Below are 21,694 nucleotides of genomic sequence, written 5' to 3'. Positions count from 1 at the left end.
TGTTTGTTTCATAAGACTATTAATCCTGGAGACCTGACCATGAGCTGTGCCTCTCAGGGGCCATTCCCAGGATAAACTCTCCGATGATTGGCAGGCTTGTTCCATTCCAGAGATGTTTCTCTGGCACATGAAGTGGATCTTTTTCCCCTTGAAGTGGGTCCTCATTCACTCGTGAAGTCCGCCCTGATGGAGGACTCACCACTGGGCAGCTGCTTCAAGCGGTGCTACAGAATGAAAGGGCTCCCGGAACATGTATTTTGGGTCATTATTGCTTCAGAGGTTGGGAAGGTAAAGAAATGGGCCTGTCTGTAGCAACGCGTCCCCTTCTGCAGACACCACAGCAGCTTCGTTCCTGCTAGAGAAAAATGAAGATCATTAGGCCAATCATAGGTTCATTAGTTTTGAACTGCAGACTGGCAGTGGGGCAAATTAACTTTGTCTTTAGTGAACTGAGCAAGAAAAATACAAATTGCTGAATCCAGTGGTAAATATCTGGGGGAAGCACTGTCCTTGCCCCCTGGCCTGAGGGTCATTTGGGGTCAGGTGCCCAGCTCTGAAGGCTGTAGGCTCAACATGACTGGCTGATGGTCAGTTAATAAAATTATGGGATTCGTGAATGAATGAAGAAGTGAGACATTGTTGGTGTCTAAATCAGAAAGCCTTGGGGGTCCTCGTCATAGTCTCAAGGCTGCCTTCCACCCGTTATGCAGCCTCAGTTTCCCCACTCGTGAGGTCGACACAGGTGCACTTGCTGTTTCTCAGCTCTGGGAACTGTGTGACTCCAGCTGGTGTGTGTGAGGCCTTCTGCGGATGGCGGGGATGTCATGACGCAGTGCACCCACGGATTTATTTGCTTCTATGAAATTATTCCACGCAGGAAAAGTGCCATCAGTACTGGCCTGACCAAGGCTGTTGGACCTATGGAAACATCCGGGTGTGCGTGGAGGACTGCGTGGTGTTGGTCGACTACACCATCCGGAAGTTCTGCATACAGCCAGTAAGCATCTCTAGTTGCTAACCCTCCAGAAAAATCATTCCCAGAGAGCGCGATGCCCAGAGTTAACACCCTGCTGCAGTTATGAAGTGCTTTGCTGCCACCCCAGCACTGCCGTGGCTCTGGCTGAGAGGGTACAGTGACCAGGCGGCTGTGATGGGCAGACGGGCAAGGGGGCCAAGACACCAGAGGCTGGTGCACAAGGGTCTGCAGGCAGTCCTGAGGGCTCCTAATTCCCGGAGACTCCTCTGGGCCTCTCCACGAGGAAGACCAGTCATAGTAGGGGCCTGGGGATGGGATCCCCCCTCAATATCACAATGGCATTTCACACACTGGAACTGGGAGGGCAGCTTTTTTCTAACACATTCCAAATTATGTCTGAAATCTCCTCATTATTTTCCACACTTGGGTCCTGCTAGTTCCACCACCCCAAAGGGTTTAAGAGAGATACGAGTACAAATATCTGTATACAAAGCAGGTGAAATAAAGATATTGAAGAAAGTTTAAAACCATAGAGAAAAAACAGAAGGTCATTTTATCAGGATTTAAAGATAGAGTGATTGGCTTAATTAGGTCACAAGATAAGTGTCTGAGGTTCCCAAAAGCCACAGCCAAAAAGGAAAAAGATGAGCTGATCATTTTTATTCTATCCGCTGCTGGCATCTCTCCCAGAAATGTGTACACAGGCTCACACAGGTATTCACACACACGCACACATACACCCACACACAGGCACACACATGCACACATGCACACACATATATACATACACATACACGTGCACACATACACACACGCACATTCACACGTGTGCACACACATACACACACCCACACATGCACACCATGCACACACATGTGCATCCACATACACACTCCCACACACAGGTGCACACATGCATGCACATGCACACACATACACATTCACACAGGTGCACACAGGCACACATATGCACACACATTACACCCGCACACAGACACACATGCACATAGGTGCACAGTGCATACATGCACACACATACACCCATACACATGTACACATGTGCACACATGTACACAGGCACACACATTCACATGTGGACACATACACACATATTCACACATGCACACATTTGCACACCCATACACACATTCACTCACACACATTCACACACACACCCACACAGGCACACAGATGCACATATGCACGCACATTGCACACACATGTATACACCCACACACATACACATTCACACACGTGTGCACACATGCATACATGCACACATATATACTTCCAAATACACTGTGTATCACCTTCCATGATTTGGCAAGGGAATTAAACTCATGGGCTCTGGGTCCAACAGCTGAGACAGGCTCTGAGGGCAGGTCTGGGCGTCTCCAAAGAGCAGGCCGACTGCATCATCTGTGCTCCCAAATTTAAGACAGCTTTGCACAAGGAAGGTTGGACCACAGGCATGGGGTGGGACTGTCCAGACGAAATGGGCCATGGCCGCCCCCCTTGCATGGGGGCTGTGAGCACACAGACCAGCTTGGGGGATGTGTCTGGCTGCTTGGGCTCTGCCTGGCCTGCGCATGGCCGGGTGCTGCAGGCCCTGCTCTGTGCCCCAAAAGCAGCACATGTTCAGAGTCAGCAGGCGTAAGGGCCAGGCTCTCTGACTCAGGCAGGCCCCCTCTGGACGGGCCCCTCCCCCATGCATCCCCAGTACAGGGGAACCCACAGCGTCCTCAGAATGAGATGCTGGGGTCAGGGGGGCAGGGGGAGGATTGTTGCACCCACTCTGGTCTCTCCATGTCCCTGCAGCAACTCCCTGAAGGCTGCAAAGCCCCCAGGCTGGTCTCACAGCTGCACTTCACCAGCTGGCCTGACTTCGGAGTGCCTTTTACCCCCATCGGGATGCTGAAGTTCCTCAAGAAAGTAAAGACGCTCAACCCCATTCATGCTGGGCCCATCGTGGTCCACTGTAGGTACGTTGGGAGCCACAAGGTGGACCCTCGAGGGCAGGCCACAGTGAGGGGACTCACCCTCATGGGCACTGACCAGGGGACCAATATCAGGTGGGCAGAGGTACAGGCAGGGCTGACATGAATACAAATGTCAGTGACTGAGTCGGCCCCAAGAACCCTACGGGAGAAAGCTCAGAAAGCCCCTCTTCACCCCAGTCAATAAAACCCACCAAAGCCAAGGGGCTCCAGTCGATGATGGGAATGGAGCTCTGGGCGGGTCTGTTGGTCACTCTCGCCTTCCCCTGGGAATCCCAAGTCACCTCTGGGAACCAAGATAGAAACCAGGGAAGCCAGGCTTCTGCAGGAAGCCCCCCCAGAACACACTAGTCCTTATGGAAGAGCACACCGCGGCTCAGAGGACCCACAGCAGAGTCCTGCGGAGCACGCTGTCCTGGAGACCAGGTCTGGGACCAGGCTGCCCCTCGCCAGCTGCCACGTCAGCCTTGGCTTCCTCACCTGTGATGAGGACAGCCGCGGGGGAGCCTGTGACTTGCATCTGGGTGGGCTTTGCACAACACAAAACCCACTCACATGTAAGCCAAGGCCACCTCCACAGCCTCCTCTCCACACTCCCTTCTGGTCCACAGACAGCCCCACTGGTTCCTGTCTGGGATTGGCCTCACCAGGGCATCACTTTGATTAGATACTAAGTTTCCAGCTGTTACCGACGAGTTCATTCTGAGTATCACAGCACTGCCAGGGACAAAAGCCACCTGCACGCAGTGATGCAGGCACTCTACACCTGTCGTGCAGATGTTCAGGAGAAGCCGTCTGGAAACTCTGGCAGAACTGGCTTTCCCCAAGTCTGAGCAACACTCCCTCGCTGGGGCCAAGCAGAGGCTGGCCCCCCACGCCCACCCTCCAGTGCAGTCCATGCTGGGAGGAATGCGCAGGGTCAGATAACAGTAATCTGACAGATGCCACCTCACTTAATGCCCCGAGTCAGGTGACTTTGTTTGCCCAGTTTGACAGAGCGGGAGGCTGGTTCCCGGAGCTGTTGTGTAGTTGATCTGAGGTCCCTCTGCTCCCAAAGGGGCAGATCATGGATGTCAGTCACACACAGAAGCAGACACTGTTTGGTAAATGAGGAAAATTACCCGCACAGCCTAATCCAAGGCTTACTGCACCAGCTGCTAATGTGCCTCTTAGTAGAGTGTCAGTGGCTATCAGAGGACCGGCCTGAGATCACTTTACTGAGACCGCAGCTCCCTCTGGTGGTCTCACTAAGGCTTTGCTCCTAATTAACCAAAAAAACAAAGTTGGATCAAGTGACCTGGGGCCAGATCTGCCCTTCCCTCCAGGTGTGCAGGCATCTTCCGGGCCTGTCATTTACTTAGTGGGGATGTGTGACTCGTGACACAGCATCTTTCTCCCCAAAGCGCGGGTGTGGGCCGGACGGGCACCTTCATTGTGATCGACGCCATGATGGCCATGATGCACGCGGAGCAGAAGGTGGATGTGTTTGAATTTGTGTCTCGAATCCGTAATCAGCGCCCTCAGATGGTTCAAACAGATGTGAGTCCTGCCTTCCTCTTGCCCTGGTCTAGCTTCCCAAAGCAAACCGGATACCTTGGCCACACGGGCGTGCGGGGCCCTCCCTGCCCATGCGTGGGACCTCGGGGACTCCCTCGCCCTCATCTTTCCCTCGTATGCTGACATGAGATGGGGCAATCCTGCTCTCCCAAACGGCGCGCGCATACAGCGCCTGGCATGCTCACCAAGGTGAGGCTCTGCCGCTGCCGTTCTCCTTACTCAAGTGTATAAATGGTCATTATCCATGGCCGGCACTCTGACTCTTGCCCCACACTTCCTTGTGCTGGCAACAAGAGAAAGAGAAGAGAGCTGCCCCCTTTGGGCTGCCAAGCTGCACACGGGCCGAGAATGCCGGGCAGAGTCGAGGGTGTGGGCGCCCCTGGCCTCCTTGCAGATGCAGTACACATTCATCTACCAAGCCTTACTCGAGTACTACCTCTACGGGGACACAGAGCTGGACGTGTCCTCCCTGGAGAAGCACCTGCACACCCTGCCCGGCACCAGCACCCACTTCGACAAGATTGGGCTGGAGGAGGAGTTCAGGGTGAGTACGGCTGACACTCCTCTCCGTCCTGGGCTAGGCAGCCAAGGGCAGGGGAAAACAGGTGACCATTTAAAGGAAGCCTCTTTCAATCACTTGCCCTCTTAACTGACCTCAGAAAAAGCAAGGGGATGTCAGAGCTGCGATTTACAAGGGAAGAAGGATCGGGTGGCTTTCAGAGTCTCACAGCAGCCCTGCCAGGCACACGTTTCTATTTCCCAATGCTCAGGAGACTTCTGGGATGGAGGCGTTTCCTTTGAGCAGGTGCCCTTGCCGGCAGCACTAGTCCTCGGGTGAGCATCGTGCTCAGGAATGTCAGAGGTTTAACTGCGTCACTATGTCCTCTCTGCTGCAGAAATTGACAAATGTCCGGATCATGAAGGAGAACATGAGGACTGGCAACTTGCCGGCAAACATGAAGAAGGCCAGGGTCATCCAGATCATCCCGTGTAAGGCATCCGCGGTGTGGCTGGGCGGGGCTGGGGCCGGAGGCTTTCATCCCAGAGAACCCATTGACCACTGACCCCTGTGCACCAGGGTCAAGAGCAGGGTGTCCTCTGGCCCCAAGCTAAGGGCTTTTTCATAATGTAAACTTTCCAAAGAGTTGGCTTTACTTAGTGATTTTATTAATAGGCTCTATATTTTGGAAGCTTGTAGCAACGGACTAAATTTGTCAAGGTGGGACTCTTTTTATAATAACTAAAGGAAGATACTGCTTTGCAGACGACTTCAATCGAGTGATCCTTTCCATGAAAAGGGGACAAGAATACACAGACTACATCAACGCGTCCTTCATAGACGTACGTACGCTGGCCTGGGTTGTGTTTATGCAGATGGGATTTCTTCACATGTGACCACGCAGACTTGATTAGCTTGTTTTCACAATGAGAAAGAATTGACATGTCTCCAGACCCTCAACCATTTTTGTTAGCAGAATTACTTGCTTTAAAAAATAAAAATAAAAAGTAGGCCAGGCACAATGGCGCAAGCCTGTAATCCCGACACTTTGGGAGACTGAGGCGGGCGAATCACTTAAGGTCAGGAGTTTGAGTCCAGCCTGGCCAACATGGTGAAACCCCGTCTCTACTAAAAATACAAAAATTAGCTGGGCATGGTAGCAGGGGCCTGTAATCTCAGCTACTCAGGAGACTGAGGCAGGAGATTCACTTGAATTCAGGAGGCAGAAGTTGCAGTGAGCCAAGATCACGCCACTGTACTCCAGCCTGTGCAACAGAGCGAGACGCCTTCTCAAAAAAAAAGAAAGAAAGTGGACTTTGGAAATAGAAACTCGCTGCTAAGAAATTGGCTCTTTTTTACATTCTGCTTTTAATATACAGTTATTTTTCTTTTACGTATCTGTTACACACCAGTTATGTATCCAGTGCCTCTGTGCTCTCTCTTTCGTGTGATTTCTGCAATGTGTACTCGTGTGGACAATACAATTATGTGTTCAGGGCACACAGACAGAGGCTTCTTCATGCACAGTGGAGTTAGCAGAAGAAGGGCAAAAAGGGGCACTGCAACTGAGTGTGTGTTCATATTGCCATTTTCAGATGAGAAAATTGTGCCACGATCCAGTGGGATCCTAGTGGCGAAATTGGGATTTGAATCCCCTTCTTTCACCTCCATACACAGGGCCCTTCGCACCAGCGTGTTGCTGATCTAGCTGAAACACACAGAGAAACAAGTTAGAATCTAAGCCACCAGTGCTGTTCAGGTGGCCGCAGGCGACTCCCAGTTCATAATACCCATTTGTTGATGACCTCAGGGGCTGACAGTAGCAGTTACCTTTTCAGATAAGCGAGCCTGTGGACCTGCTTGTCAGGTGTATGCCTGAGTGCTCGTGCCAACTGGGGTCTGGTGCAGACCATGGGAGATGGGAGAGTTTCCATCATCAGGCCTCGGGCTGTCCTAAACACAGGGAGCAGGTAACAGAGCCAGGATGGAAGGAAGTCAGACTCTAACCTCTGCGTGTCCACGTGCAGGGCTACCGACAGAAGGACTATTTCATCGCCACCCAGGGGCCACTGGCACACACGGTCGAGGACTTCTGGAGGATGATCTGGGAGTGGAAGTCCCACACAATTGTGATGCTGACAGAGGTGCAAGAGAGAGAGCAGGTGAGGTGCCGCCCAGCCCGGGCCCGCCAGGGGCAGCCTGTGCACGTGAGGGGCTGTTGCCATTCATTACAAATGTCCCGCCTGCCATCAGGGCAAATGCATGAGTCAGACCAAGCCAGGACCACCAGGGAGGGAGAGAGGTTGGAAATGAAAAAGGTTTCACCTCACCCATTCCTTTTTTGGGAGTGAGGTTTAACCGTAACTACCCACTGGCCTTTATTCTTAATCTACATGTTATTTAACCTGCCCTGAAATTCTGCCATTTTGTATTGGCCAAGATCATAAGCTTTTGAAGAAAAAGACATGCATTGACTTTTTCAAGACATAAAGACATAGATATGTGTGCCTAATGGATATTGTCCTAGAAAATTGAATGAGTTAACTCTTCCTTTTGCAGAGATCCACCCATGGCCTCCTTGTATTGTATTTATTTAATAACACAACAAACACTTGTGAATTCACCACCCAATAGTAAAGCCAAGCTTTACCAACAGTGTACATCTATCTGGGTGCTCCCCCAAGACATAACTACTGCTGTGAATTTGTGTTTTGATTCTTTGCTCTAAAAAGGAACAGGTTTATTGTGATGTAATTCACCTATAAATCATGCAATTCGTCTTTTTAAAGGGTACAATTCAGTGGATTGTAGTATATTCACAAAGTTGTGCAACCATCACCACTATCTAATTTGAGATCATTTTCATCAACCCAAAAATAAACCTTGTACCATTAACAGTCACTCCCCATTCCTTCCTTCCCCTAGCCCCTGGCGACCACGAATCTGCCTCCTGACTATGGGTTTGCGTATTCTGGACACTAATATAAATGGATCATGCAGTATGTGGTCTTTTGTGATTCGGTTCTTTCACTTAGCATCATGTTTTCAAGGTTCATCCGTGTTGTAGCATGAATCAGTAAATCATTCTTTTTTATTGACAAGTAGTATTCTTTCATGTGGATATACTACATTCTATGTATCCATTCATCAGTTGATGGAAATTTAGGTTGTTTCCACTTTGGAGCTATTATAAATAACTCTGCTTGGCCAAGCGTGGTGGCTCATGTCTGTAATCCCAACCCTTTGGTAGGCCGAAGTGAGCAGATCACCTGAGGTCAGGAGTTCGAGACCAGCCCGGCCAAGATGGCGAAACCCTGTCTCTACTAAAAATACAAAAATTAGCTGGGTGTGGTGGTGGCATCTGTAATCCCAGCTACTCAGGAGGCTGAGACAGGGAGAATCACTTGAACCTGGAAGGCAGAGGTTGCAGTGAGCAGAGATTGTGCCACTGCACCACAGCCCTCCAGCCTGGGTGACAGAGCGAGACTCCATCTAAAAAAAAAAAAACAAAAAAAAAACTGGTGCTTGAACATTCAGGTAGTCGTTTTTGTATGGACATGCTTTTTCATTTATACCTAGCAGTGGAGTTGCTGGGTCATGTCATTACTCTATGTCATAAACTTATTGTTTAACATTTTTGAGGACCTGCCAGACTGTTTTCCACAGGAGCTGCCCCATTTTACATTCCCACCAGCAATATATAAGGGTTCTAATTTCTTCACATCCTCAGCAAACTGTCATTGTCTTTGGATGAAAGCCATCCTAGTGGAGACGTTCTTTGCTTTTAAAAAAAAAATCTTTTAAAATCGTATCTGTTTATGACTACAGAGACTGTTGTTTGGTTTTGCTTGTGTTTGAATTTTATATAGAGTATCATTACAGCATGTTGTCTTCTGAGATTTGCTTCTTGCGCTCAGAACTGTGCTTCTGATGATTTTCTATGTTGATGCTTACGCTGTGGTTCATTCGTCACTGTTACTTCCGTATATTCCACCACACAAACTGTATCGTGCATTATTAGCTCATGGATTCATTCCTTCTCCTGTCACGGGCACTTGAGTTGACTTCATTTTATTGTTTTACAAACAGTGCTACTGTACATTCTTTTTTTTAAAAAAAAAACTTTAAGTTCTGGGATGCAAGTGCAGACTGTGTAGTTTTGTTCCATAGGTATACGCGTGCATGGTGGTTTGCTGCACCTGTCAACCCGTCATCCAGGTTTTAAGCCCTGCATGTATTCGCTGTTTGCCCTGATGCTCTCCCTCCCCTCACTCTCCACCCTCAGCTGGCCCCAGTGTGGTTGTTCCCCTCCCTGTGTCCACGTGCTCTCCTTCCTCTACATTCTTGTACGTGTCTTATGCTGCGCTAGGACTGAGATGTCTGAGTCTAAATGCTACATTGAAGAGTATGTGAAAGTTTGAATTTGCAAGATAATTCCTAATTGCTTTCCAAAGTGGACATCAGCAATGTGTAAGAGATATCATTCATCCACATACCATGGTATTCTCAGTATTCTCAAGGTGTCCTAATTATTGTTAATTGAAAATTAACAACATGTCGTTGGTTGTATAGTTATTGTGCAAATATTATCTTTCTGTAGCTCTGATTTGCGTCTCTAATTCCTACAAGGTCAAGCATCACTTCATGCATTTGCGGATGGCATGCTTCCTCTTGTGCCAAATGCCTGTTCCTGGCTTTCACTGATTTTTCTATGGGGTTGTTTGTCCTTTCTTACTGATTTATAGGAGCTTTCTGTACAACCTTGATACTAATCCTTTATTGGTTTTATGTATTGCAAACATCTTATTGCGATCTGTGGCCTGACTTTTCACTCTTGTCATGACGTTTGTTGATGAAGAGAAGTCAATCTTACTGTAATCCAACTTTCAAGTTGCTGCCTCATGACTGGTTAGCTGTTTGGGCTCCTGACTAGTAATCCTTGTGTACCTCAAAGTGAAAAGATATTTCTTCTTCCAAGAGTTTTGCAGTTTTGTTTTTTACCTTAAATCTTAATCCATCCGAGTTTATTTGTATTAAGGTTAAAGGGTGCTAAGCATGGAGGTGCAGGGTGTGCACTGCCCAGTTCTAGGAAGAGCTGGGGCACTCACATCAACCCTGCTAGGGTGTGAGTCAGGGATCCAGTTTCATTTTCCCAGGTGGAAAACCATTTTCCAACCCCATTGATTGAAGAATCTCTCATTTCTGACATATACTAAGGTTTCATATGTATTCAAGAATCTCTCCTTGCTGACATATACTAAGGTTTCAGACTCTGTTCTGTTCCCTGGGTCAACAAGCATTAATAGGCATTTATATTCATATTCATATTCATATGTTATTTTTTTGTCAGATTGAATACATTGAGTGGTTTGAGAACAATTCTTCATTGTAAACTTGATATCGCCAGCAGCAAATTATTTATTACAAGATTACAAGACTTAATATTTTTTATTTTATCCCCTAAGGATAAATGCTACCAGTATTGGCCGACCGAGGGTTCAGTTACTCATGGAGAAATGACAGTTGAGATAAAGAGTGATACCCTTTCCGAAGCCATCAGTATACGAGACTTCCTGGTCACTTTCAATCAGGTATTGTTGAACTAGCTTTGTAAACTCTTGTGGACTTACTGAACCATGCCCTCCCTCCGGGTTCTGCTTGTCATTGATTCAGAATGTGCCCCTGTACCTGTCCTGCTCCTTCACCCAGTCCCAGGTGGCTATGAATGGCCAACGGGTTTCAGAGACCATGGCAGGTCTCCTGTACAATTTCCACCTCCCTGGCCGCCTGCCTCCCGTTCCTCTCACAGGAGAATTATATTAGCCATTAGCTGGGGGAGAAGGAACAAAGGGGGGTAGTGAAGCCACAGGGGCCTCTCTGGGGCCCTCCTCCAGGTGCCTTCTCAGATCCCCCCAATTGTCCCTGTTTCCACTGGGTCCTTGGTTCTGTTCGACCTCTCTTTTTGGCAAAGAATGAGAACTCAGGGCCAGCCATGGGTAGGGAGACTCACTTGTGCACAGGACTTGATGCTGAGCTCCAGTCAGTACCATGAAATGCACCTGCCACTGTTTCCTCCATGCCAGCCACAGAGCCACCCGGCCACCAGACTCAGATGCCTTTCATTTGAGCTCTGAAGGGAAACTTGGGGCCCTGACCTCTTGAGAAAGTGATTCCCTTCTCTCCAGCAGAACTGCCAGGGATCCCGTAGGGGTTGGGCGGACCTCACGGGGCTCCAGGGGATGTCCTCTGGACAGCTCACTCCCCCTTGCAGAAGGAAGCACAGCCAGCCACCTGCCTTCTTTAGGGCAAGGAGGTTTCAGCCTTTTCCTTCAGGCTGCCTCGGTGGGGACGCTGGCAGCACAGAAGGCTCAAGAAGGGCTCCCAGCATTGGCCAATCCCTGAGAGGGCAGGTGGGTCTGGGGCCCGTTCCTTGGAAGGCAGGTGGCACTGAGACCCCCTCTCCTCCCTGCAGCCCCAGGCCCGCCAGGAGGAGCAGGTCCGAGTAGTGCGTCAGTTCCACTTCCACGGCTGGCCTGAGATCGGGATCCCCGCCGAGGGCAAAGGCATGATCGACCTCATCGCAGCTGTGCAGAAGCAGCAGCAGCAAACGGGCAACCACCCCATCACCGTGCACTGCAGGTGAGCCCCGGCCTGGAGCCCACCAGGTGGGATGGACACAGGCTGCACGCCCCCAGTACCCACAGCTGTGGGCAGCAGAGCCTGGTGGCGGCCCCTGGCCCTGGTATTCCCTAGAATCTCCTCTCTACCTCCCCTTACACACATGCACACCAATTTCACTTAAGTGCACACATGTCATTATATCATACATAAGATGCATACATGTCATTTTTTTTTTTTGAGACAGAGCCTTAACTCTGTCACTCAGGGTAGAGTGCAATGGTGTAATCTCAGCTCATCACAACCTCCACCTTCTGGGTTCAAGAGATTCTCCTGCTCAGCCTCCCAAATAGCTGGGATTACAGGTACCCACCACTGTGCCCAGCTAATTTTTGTATTTTTAGTAGAGATGGGGTTTCGCCATGTTGGCCAGGCTGGTTTCAAACTCCTGACCTCAGGTGATCAGCACTCCTCGGCCTCCCAAAGCACTGCGATTACAAGCGTGAGCCACCACACCCAGTTCATGTCATCTTAACATACATGCAGAATGCATTTCAGAGGGAGCAGCTGGGAAACCACTCGAACACACACTTCCACGTGCTTTTGAGGTCATCAAAAACCGCCAGGCAGAGCTCGGAGGAACACACTCCTGGACTTCAAGTTCCTGGGTTGGCTTTGAGAGACTGCCTGGCTGGGCTGCTGTGTGTACACCCGCCTTCTCCCTAGGCTGGGATTCACGGCCATACGAAGAGTCCCAGCTGGGATTGTAGCCGCACTTGTCCTGCAGCCTCAGCCTGGCTCCCAAGTCAGGCCCAAAGGCAGAGGGACCCCAGGGCACATGGGAGACCGCTGGGTCTGCAGACAAAGCCATGAAACCCCAGTATGCCCTGGGGCTGACGCATGAATCTGGCCAAGCTCACAGTCCACCCACTGGTGTGCCTTTTTTGCCTCTGTCGTTCTGATCCTGCCAGACACTTCTGCTGGCAGGGACCTCGACACCTGGCAAGGTTCTTCCAAGTGGGAGCTTGTTGTGTTTCTATTCTTGGATGGTGCTACTATGCTCCTAAAACGACAATTCCATTTCTTGTCTCACCAGTGGCGCCCACTCTTTGTGACTGCCTTTCACCCCCACCCACTGTCCCACCCCTTGTAGCTGGCAGAGTTCTCTCCCTGCCGGACCCCTCCGGGGTACACTCCTGGCCTGGCCAGTAGGTGGAGCACACACCTCGGTCTTCAGTTTTCCTGGCGCCTTCCTGGAAATCATTTAGGATAAACTTGAATGAGTTCCATAGGGCAGTGGAGATGCAGAGGTGAACAGATCCCACCTGTGGGGAGGCAGATGCGGGGCAGAGCATTACGGCAGGACAGGAGCCTTGGAATAAACCCAGACGTGAGATTATGGCAGCCAGGCATCTCCAGAGGACCTGCTGGAAGAGGCCGGCCCACCCCACCTCCTCCGGGCCAGTTCACCGGGGCCCTCCTACAAGCGCCTGGGCTCTGCTCTGGTGGCTTTGTCAGCAAATGATCATGCTAAATGGAGGTGACTCAAATCGGCCTTGCTGGGAAGAGTCAGTTGACTATTCCTGTCCGTGGATGCCCTTAAACCACCCCTCCCTTTCAGCATCACCCGTTTCAGAAGATAGCACCTGGCACAGTAAGGAGGGGGTATGCCAGGATTACCTCCTCCCTAGACCTGAACTGGGAGGGTTTGCGTTTCTGACAAGTTCCCAGGTGCCATCCGTGCTGCTGGTCCAGGGACCACACTTTGAGAACCATCGTCCTACGCAAGGAAGAGGGGAAACGGTGACACTCGCTTAAAAACTTGTCGCTGGTCCCAACTCATTTGATAAAATATCTGTCTGCTGTAATTAGGGAGGTGTTTTAGGAATTTTACATTTGCTAAATCTTGCTCAGAAGCTGAGCTACAGACAAATGATCATAAAAATCCAGTCAAACTCAGATCATTTTCAGCGACCTTGGCTTGACTGCTGCTATGCAGGGCTGAGTGGTCAGCTCTTCGATTCTCATCCCCACGTGCAAGTCAAACAATCTGCATTAAGCATTTTCTCTCTGCAGTGCTGGAGCTGGGCGAACAGGTACATTCATAGCCCTCAGCAACATTTTGGAGCGAGTAAAAGCAGAGGGACTTTTAGATGTATTTCAAGCTGTGAAGAGTTTACGACTTCAGAGACCACATATGGTGCAAACCCTGGTAAGAATCTGAATAAGGATGTTGCCAGAAGAGTGGAGAATTATTTTATGTTGTATTTGATGTATGTTTCATTAAAGGACCTTAAGTACATGGGGGAGGTGGGAAGGTAACATTCCCAAGGAAAAGAGCCAGCTACAATTTTCACAGTAAACCTCTGCAGAGCGCTCCTTCCTTGGGTCTCTGACTTGGATATCCTCTGGGCAAGACTCGGGAGGAGGGGCCTGTCCACCAGTTTCAATGTCTGAGACCACTTGGAGAGACACACTGAGGATAGGAGCTTTTGTGTCAAAGTGAACTGTTCTACGAGATTTCAGTGTGCACTGAAACACATAGTTTGTTGGGGTTTTTTTGGTTGGTTGGTTAGTTTGGTTTTTTTTTTTTTTTTTTGAGACAGTCTCTCTCTGTCATCAGGCTGGAGTGCAATGGTGCAATCTCAGCTCACTGCAAACGTCACCTCCCTGGCTCAAGAGATTCTCCTGCTTCAGCCTCCCAAGTAGCTGGGATTACAGGCACACACCACCACAGCCAGCTAATTTTTGTATTTTTAGTAGAGACAGGATCTCACTGTGTTGGCCAGGATGGTCTCGATCTCCTGACCTCATGATCCGCTGGCCTCAGCCTCTCAAAGTGCTGAGATTACAGGTGTGAGCCACGGAAAAATGTACTCTTATCAAGTTCAAAAGCAGCACTGAAATGTAAAATCCTGGCACTCATCATTTCAATGTTACACTCTCCCATGTGGCTTGTTTTCCCTGGCTGGGTCTCATTCAACCTCAAGAGACTGTCCGAGGACTGGAGGAATCCCTCTAATGTATTAATACTATTCCCTGTACATTCTCTTTCATTATGAGGACTCCGCTTTCTGGGTTTCAGAAGTGATTCCTCCTCACCAAATACGACTATGGCTCATGATGCTAACCCAGCAAGTACAATTTTAAAGGCTGTTAAAACGCAGCCTTTTTCCCAAAGCTTCCCACTTAGGACCTGTCTCCCCTGCGTGCTCACTTGCTATAATAACAATCCTGGCTCACGCAGCCCCCTGTGCATAGAGAGGCAAGAAGGAGGCCCTTCCACACACCCCTCACAGCAGAGCACAGCAGGAACGAGAGCACGTGAGCTGAGGGCGGGCCTGCCCATCCACACCCAGGTTGGGCTAGAGCTCACGATTCTCCACCCTGACTGTACATGAGACCCACCTGGTGGCATTTACCCTCTTCCACTGCCCAAGCCACCCCTCGACCCAATTAGGCAGAATCTCTTGGGGGTTGTATCCATATATTTAAAGATACCCCACACAACGTGGTTTCAAGGTGAATGCAGGTTTGAAAGACAATGGAGTAGAAAGCTGGGTACCTCCTGGCTTCCTCTCACTCCTAAGTCTCTGCTGGCTGTGCCAGGATGGAAACCTGGACGGCTAAAATCAATGGGGGAAAAAGGCATCTAGGGCTTTCCTGCCAGCCCCAGAGCCCTGACGCCAGCACTTTCAGGCCCTGAGGGCTCTGAGAAGAGGCTGAAGGCTGATTCATGCCTCCTGGAGGTCGTGCCTGCCTCTGATAGTCCACGCTGCAGGAATACACAAACTGCAACAGCTTTGGGTGTGGAAAACATGGCAGACCATGCCCAAGAGAGGTTTTAAATCCAAATAACAATAGTAATTACTAAAAACTTAACAGGAGTCCCCTGTAATCCCATCACTTTGGGAGGCCAAGGAGGGTGAATCACTTGATCTCAGGAGTTCAAGACCAGCCTGGGAAACATGGTGAAAACCTGTCTCTACTAAAAATACAAAAATTAGCTGGGCGTGGTGGCACATGACTATAACTCCAGCTACTTGGGAAGCTGAGGCAGGAGAATTGCTTGAGCCAGGGAGGCAGAGGTTGCCGTGAGCCAAGATCGTGCCACTGCACTCCAGCCCAGTCAACAGGTTGAGATTCCATCTCAAGAAAAAAAAAAAATCCTAACAGGAGCCCTTTAAAAAGAAATCCAGTTTTTAAACTATGAGCCAGACTCTCTGGTTTCTTCCCTGTTTTTGATTTGCCACAGGCTTTCCCAGGCAGTGCAAACGGCCTTCGTCCTGTCTGCCCTGCAACCTCAGTATGAAAGAGACACTGCCTGTCCCCGCAAAGCTTCAGTTTTTTCTGTCATCCTAGCTTCACAGCTGGACTCCCTCGGGGCTCTGTGAACTTGGGCAAGCTCCTTCCACTTTCTGGGCTTCAGTTCCTTTCTGTGGAAAATAGGGATGATGGTGCTGTCCTTAGAATCACTGCACAAATTTTGCTTTAAGTACGTCAGGGGCTCTACAAGGGCCTGGCCTCCGGGACGTGCCCAGCGACCTGTGGCCAAGACCATCTCTCTAAGCAGCAGCATACAGCGCTTCCTTAGTCTTTTTAGGGACTCACAGCTCTCATTAATCTGCCTGGTCTGGCCAACAGATGCTATTTTCGAGAGCATCTAGCGTTCAAGTGTCCTCCTGTCTCAGCTCTCCTCTTCCTGACCCCGGCTTCCCCCTCCATGCTCCCTTACTGGGAAGCTGCCCTCAGATTGTGGCTGTCATCTGTTCTCTGTTGCCTGGTAACAGCTTGACAGAGCACTTTGTAACCTGACCTTTAGAGTCAGAGTCTAGTCCAATGCCCACCCCATAATGAGTGCTCCAGAGCAAGTGGTGAATCAGCAAACGAATGAGGGAGAAGTGAGTTGCTAAATAATAACTGTCAGGTGTTGGGCGCTATGCAACCAGCTGCCTTACACACATCGTTCTCATTTCATCCTCATCGGCCACTTGCCCTTGGGCCTGCTTCTGTTCACAAGGAATGTTCTGCAGGCACCTCCAGTTAGGACGGTTGAGAGGCCTGCTCAAGATCTTCAGGTATTAAGTGTCAGAATGAGATTCAAACTCTATCTGACTCCAGAAGTGAAGGGCTTAACTAGTACTCTGTGCTGCCAGACCTAACGTTTGGCAGGGATATTTTGGCAAAAAAAAACAACAACAAAAAAAGTAACACAGGCACCAAAACATCATCGAGTAGAGAGATGATCGCTGGCGTGCAGGTTGAGTTAGCCCTGCAGTGAGCACAGTGGCTCACAGGCCAGTTTCCCATTGCTGAGCACTCAGGGAAGACTTGCTTCCAGCACACTGTCAAAATACACTTCATCCATCACTGGCCCCAGTGGCTTGTACTCAAGACCACATGGGATGGTCAGCAGTTAGCTGCTGTGTTTGCTGTGAAAACAGAGTAAATAATGATTGTCTCCATTTCCATCCCAGACTGAGCCAGCTTTGATATTCATTTGATGTTGCTTTCAGTTGGAAAAGTCAAAAACCAATTTGCACATATAACACTTTATGCATGTCATGAAAATGTTTGCTTCTTTAAAGAGAGCCTGTATATTTATTAAGAATTCCTTCTAGGAATTTAATTCCCTTTCTTTCTGAAGGCTGGGTGATCAGCTGCGTGTCTTAGTAGCCTGAAGTGAGGACCCTACAATCTGGTCTTGGCTCTTCCAACAACTTCATGCAAATTCAGGAGCAGAGTTTCAGGCTCACTTTTTCTTTCTCTGGAAAACCCAGCTCCTTCCCATCCTGGCCAGGGCGGGATGCAGAAAGGGCTAAGCCAGCTGTCTGGCATCTTTCCACCTAAAAGCATTTAGATATTTGCTCACCATGTACCGAGAGAAGCCCAAGGCCACTGTGTTGGAAAGAAGCAGGGAGGGCGCTGAGGACAGCTTTTGGTCTTTCAGGCTTCCCAAGCTCATGTATCCCACCCAGGCACCTGGGAGTATCGGCCCATATATAAAACAATGTCCCTTTTGTGTAGTAAATTTAGGCTTTAAAATAATCTAGATGTGCATTTTATTTAACTTTTATAGATTGCTTTCTTATGTTATACATTTATTTGGCAATGTATAACAATGTTTTTCTTTTCTCTTTTCTTTCTCTCTCTTTTTTTTCTTTGAGACAGCGTCTTACTCTGTCACCTAGGCTGGAGGGCATGGTGCAGTGGTGCAATCTTAGCTCGCCACAATCTGCCTTCTGGGCTCAAGCAATTCTCCCACCTCAGCCTCCCTAGTATCTGGGAATAGAGGTGTGCACCACTACTCCCAGCTAATTTTTGGATCTTTTTTGATAGAAATGGGGTTTTATCATGTTGCCCAGGCTGGTCTGGAACTCCTGGATCCTCCTGCCTCAGCCTCCCAAAGGGCTGGGATTACTGACATTGAGCCATTGCACCCGGCCTGCTTCGTTTTTTTTTCCCAATTCAAAAATAGTTGCTTTCCAGTTTCAATGTGAAAGCTCCAGACATTTTACTCAGTCCATTAAATACACTAACTTGAAACATTAATACACTGATACGTCTTATATAGGGAAACAGCCTTATTTGGAATTCTGCATGTGCCTAAAATTAAATTATGATGTGCATAAAGGTATATGTACCCTATTTTAATGAATAGTCAGACTTATTTATGTCTTGTTTTTGAGTATTTCTCCTGATTAAATTAATCAAATATATTTTTCGGATTATCATTTTAATACGTCCTTATTTGTCTTTTCAGGAACAGTATGAATTCTGCTACAAAGTGGTACAAGATTTTATTGATATATTTTCTGATTATGCTAATTTCAAATGAAGATTCCTGCCTTAAAATATTTTTTAATTTAATGGTCAGTATATTTTGTAAAAATCGTGTTAATTTATTTCATAGTTGACATTAATATCTTCTCTAATTTCTTTGTACATATTCTGTTATGCCTTAAAGGCCACCTGCTATAAAGTTGTTAAATCATAAATATGCTTTTTAAACATTGGAGTAATGTATTAAGGTCAAATAATATCCTATAAAATATATATTTCTGCTAATAGTAGTAAATATCTTAATTTTTCATTAGATTCATATCATTTAATTTCACACATTCAACACCTCTAAATGTTGTCATCTTAATATGCGAAGTGTGCCTCTGCAAGATACTAACCACAAAGCTCACGTTAAGAAAACAGTTGAGGACTCAGAAGTCAGCTGAAAATGCACTTTCCCAACACTGATTTCACAACCCTGAGCAGCAGCATTTTTGGAAGGCAAATTGTCGTGACGATACAATGTAAATGAGGACTTTTGTAAAGTTCTCAGTCTCAGCCCATGCGGTTTATCTTTACATTTTAAAGATCAAACAAGTCTTTACAACCTGAATCCAGGTCTCAAACACACTAGAGTAGCTGATGACTTTACAGTCATATTTAAAAATGCATTTACTCAAGATTGTGTCTACACCGTCTTGGCTGGATGAGAAGAGATGTACCTGCTGGGTCGTCCCGTTGACCCACGGTCTTGGGTACAACACAGTCAGCCGTCGGAGCTGCACTCTGAAGCACCACTTGCTGTCCAGCTGCCTGTCTGTCTGGCCCAGACAACCCTCAGAGAATCAAACCAGCTGCCTCTCCCACTCTTCCCTCCCATTCTGCCCCAGCGGCCTGTGCTTGTCCAGAGCTACGCCTGGAGGCTCAACGCGAAGCCGCCTCCCATCCAAATGATCAGATGAACAGAGCGTCTTACGCATGCGGTACAGAGGAGCACACATTGGGATAGAAACAGTAGAATAACCACAGGCAATTAAACTTTACATTTTCTGAGCAGCATTTTGGTATTTAAACATTTCTTGTAAAAAGCTAAGATTGTTTGTAAGAAAGGAATCCTTAAAATCTAGATTTATACCATTTTTTAAAGTCCCACCTTTCAACATTTAATAAAAGAAAAAAGAAATCCTTAATCTAAAAGCTAAATTATTTTTGAATGGAAATACTACTGAGACCATTGACACTGGACAATAATAATGATCCCATTGCCAGATAGGATTGGCTGATGGGGGAAAAAAGAAGGATAGGATGTGAATGTCCCAACATTGAATTTCATAGCAGTTATCTTTCTATGGCCATTAGGTACCCAGCAGATGAGCACAATATAAACAAGAAGTTATCTGGCCTACCTTACTACTAAAAGCATTTAACACGTGCATTTTTTGGTACATCTTTTGTTTTTTAAAAGCGATATAAAGGCCTTATTTGACATTTTCCCTGATAACTGATCACACCCTCGTGTTGCAGTGCTCATCCCCTATTCATGATGGTGTGTGCAAATGCAACCCCAGGACACATTGTTCTAATAGGCTTACAGGGAATCAAGCTTCTTGCCCACTCCACGGCTCCGGGCCCCATCCGAGGGCAAGACTCGGTGCCCAGCTGGAAGGATGCAAGCACACTTTGTGACTGCCGTCCTCACCAGCGGCATGTCTAGGCTGCACTGCTGAATGTGCTCCTCTCTCACTCTCTGTACAATGATTTGGCATCTCGGTGGAAGAGGAAAAGGGAGCTTTTTGAGGCTTGCCAGGTCTCTTTTGTTTTCATCGTTAAAATTCCAAACCCAAAGCCTTTTTTTGACTGAAGGAGAAGAGAGGGAAATAAGCTTCCGTTCAGCACCTGAACCCTAGAAACAGAGCCAGCTTGCTACAATGAAGGTGGCGTTACTCTGGTAATTCATTTGAGAGTTCAAAGTCAAAGTCAAGGGGCACAGGCTTTGGTTCAGGTCTGGGAGCCTCTGTCAGAATCCTTGAAGCCCTTTAATGGTCTAACTGGCATCTCTTGTATCAAGAAGTACCTTTAAGGTAGACCTTTTCAGGGTGCCTCAGGAAAGGGCCCTGCTCATGGATTTTCCTGTCCCTTTAGACCAACCCCAGGTGTCTGCCTGTTCCCAAACCTTCTCCATTCCAGAAACAAAGCAGAAGCCACTTCCCCAGGTGGCAGGACTCTCCCCTTTGCCACCCATGGCAGCATTTGCCTTTTAGAGGGGCCGGTCATTACAGCCTCATGGCCTCTACCGAGGCCCCTGTTCACACAATCTCCTGGGCCTTAGAGCAACTCACGCTCCGGGGAATCAATCCCTGGGGGACTCCATATCGTCTCTGTGCAACCTGGAAAGGTAATCTCTTCTTTCCTTCAGTCAAAGAAAGTCCATTGTACATAACAAAACAGCCCCAAACAGCCCAGGGCCGACACCGGTGTTCCTTTCACCTTTTCCTCTGTTGCATGCAGTTGCGTTCAAATGCCAAATAGTGATTAGAAGCTGACCATTCTGATCTGTGTGTGATACTGGTCACTGTGTGACTGCCTTTACGGTTTCTCTCCATGTGCTATATGAATGAAGAATGCATACCAGTGTTTTAAAAGGTATTTTTATGTGTTTTAAAACACTTTTTAAAATGAGCCTGACACCTGTGTTTCAGCATTTGGAGACATACCCATGTTCTTCTTTTAAGTGTATGATTACTGATACTTTTTTGTTTGTTCAACTAAGTTGTGTTTAATTTATGTGCAATCTTTATAATATATGTATGTTATTACAGTTTCAACTATCATATTTTCTTTGATTACATTTATAATTTGATCTTGCTCTGATTATAATGCCAGTGAATGTTGCTGAATTCTTTGTATATGCAAAGTGCAAGATTTAAACCATTCTGACGCAAGGATAAACCTTTACTTTGACTACCAGCCTGTGTCTTTTTCTTCAAATCTCTTAATTTCATTCCTGTAGGGGGGAACAATCACCTGCTATGAGATGGTGTTTGCTGTTGTGGACCCTTTTGTTACTGGTTTCTCCCTATGGGTCTGTGGGTCCCAATGTCCCATCCTAGACAGGCAGCATCCACTCTGCTCTGAATGTGGTCTTGGCTCTTCCCCTGGGGTAAGCAGACCTGGACACATGAAGGTGCAGGCAGAGCTGGACACAATGGGGAGGGGCAGGGGGAGCCAAGGAAAAGGAGGTGTGGAGGAGGCGTAGAGGAAGTC

At 48.0% G+C, this 21,694-nt stretch overlaps 1 protein-coding gene across 3 annotated transcripts in view; it reads left to right on the top strand.

The window, feature by feature from the left end:
- PTPRE (protein tyrosine phosphatase receptor type E) overlaps positions 1-21,397 on the top strand; it is a 173,619-nt gene extending 152,222 nt beyond the window's left edge. For all 3 annotated transcript variants that reach the window (XM_021671706.2, XM_012464201.3, XM_012464204.3), the window contains 11 exons: positions 878-997; positions 2,795-2,958; positions 4,377-4,512; positions 4,925-5,074; positions 5,427-5,520; positions 5,795-5,871; positions 7,057-7,191; positions 10,495-10,620; positions 11,502-11,668; positions 13,724-13,859; positions 18,411-21,397. In XM_021671706.2, coding sequence (XP_021527381.2) covers positions 878-997; positions 2,795-2,958; positions 4,377-4,512; positions 4,925-5,074; positions 5,427-5,520; positions 5,795-5,871; positions 7,057-7,191; positions 10,495-10,620; positions 11,502-11,668; positions 13,724-13,859; positions 18,411-18,485 — 1,380 coding nt within the window. In that variant the 3' untranslated portion in view covers positions 18,486-21,397. The remainder of the gene's footprint in view (positions 1-877; positions 998-2,794; positions 2,959-4,376; positions 4,513-4,924; positions 5,075-5,426; positions 5,521-5,794; positions 5,872-7,056; positions 7,192-10,494; positions 10,621-11,501; positions 11,669-13,723; positions 13,860-18,410) is intronic.
- Positions 21,398-21,694: the final 297 nt, after the last annotated feature.

The sequence above is a fragment of the Aotus nancymaae genome, unplaced genomic scaffold (genome assembly GCF_030222135.1).
Source record: "Aotus nancymaae isolate 86718 unplaced genomic scaffold, 86718_ANA_hifiasm-v0.15.2.pri h1tg000010l, whole genome shotgun sequence".
In the NCBI taxonomy this organism is placed as follows: domain Eukaryota; kingdom Metazoa; phylum Chordata; class Mammalia; order Primates; family Aotidae; genus Aotus; species Aotus nancymaae.
This window is presented reverse-complemented; position numbering and strand designations above follow the sequence as displayed.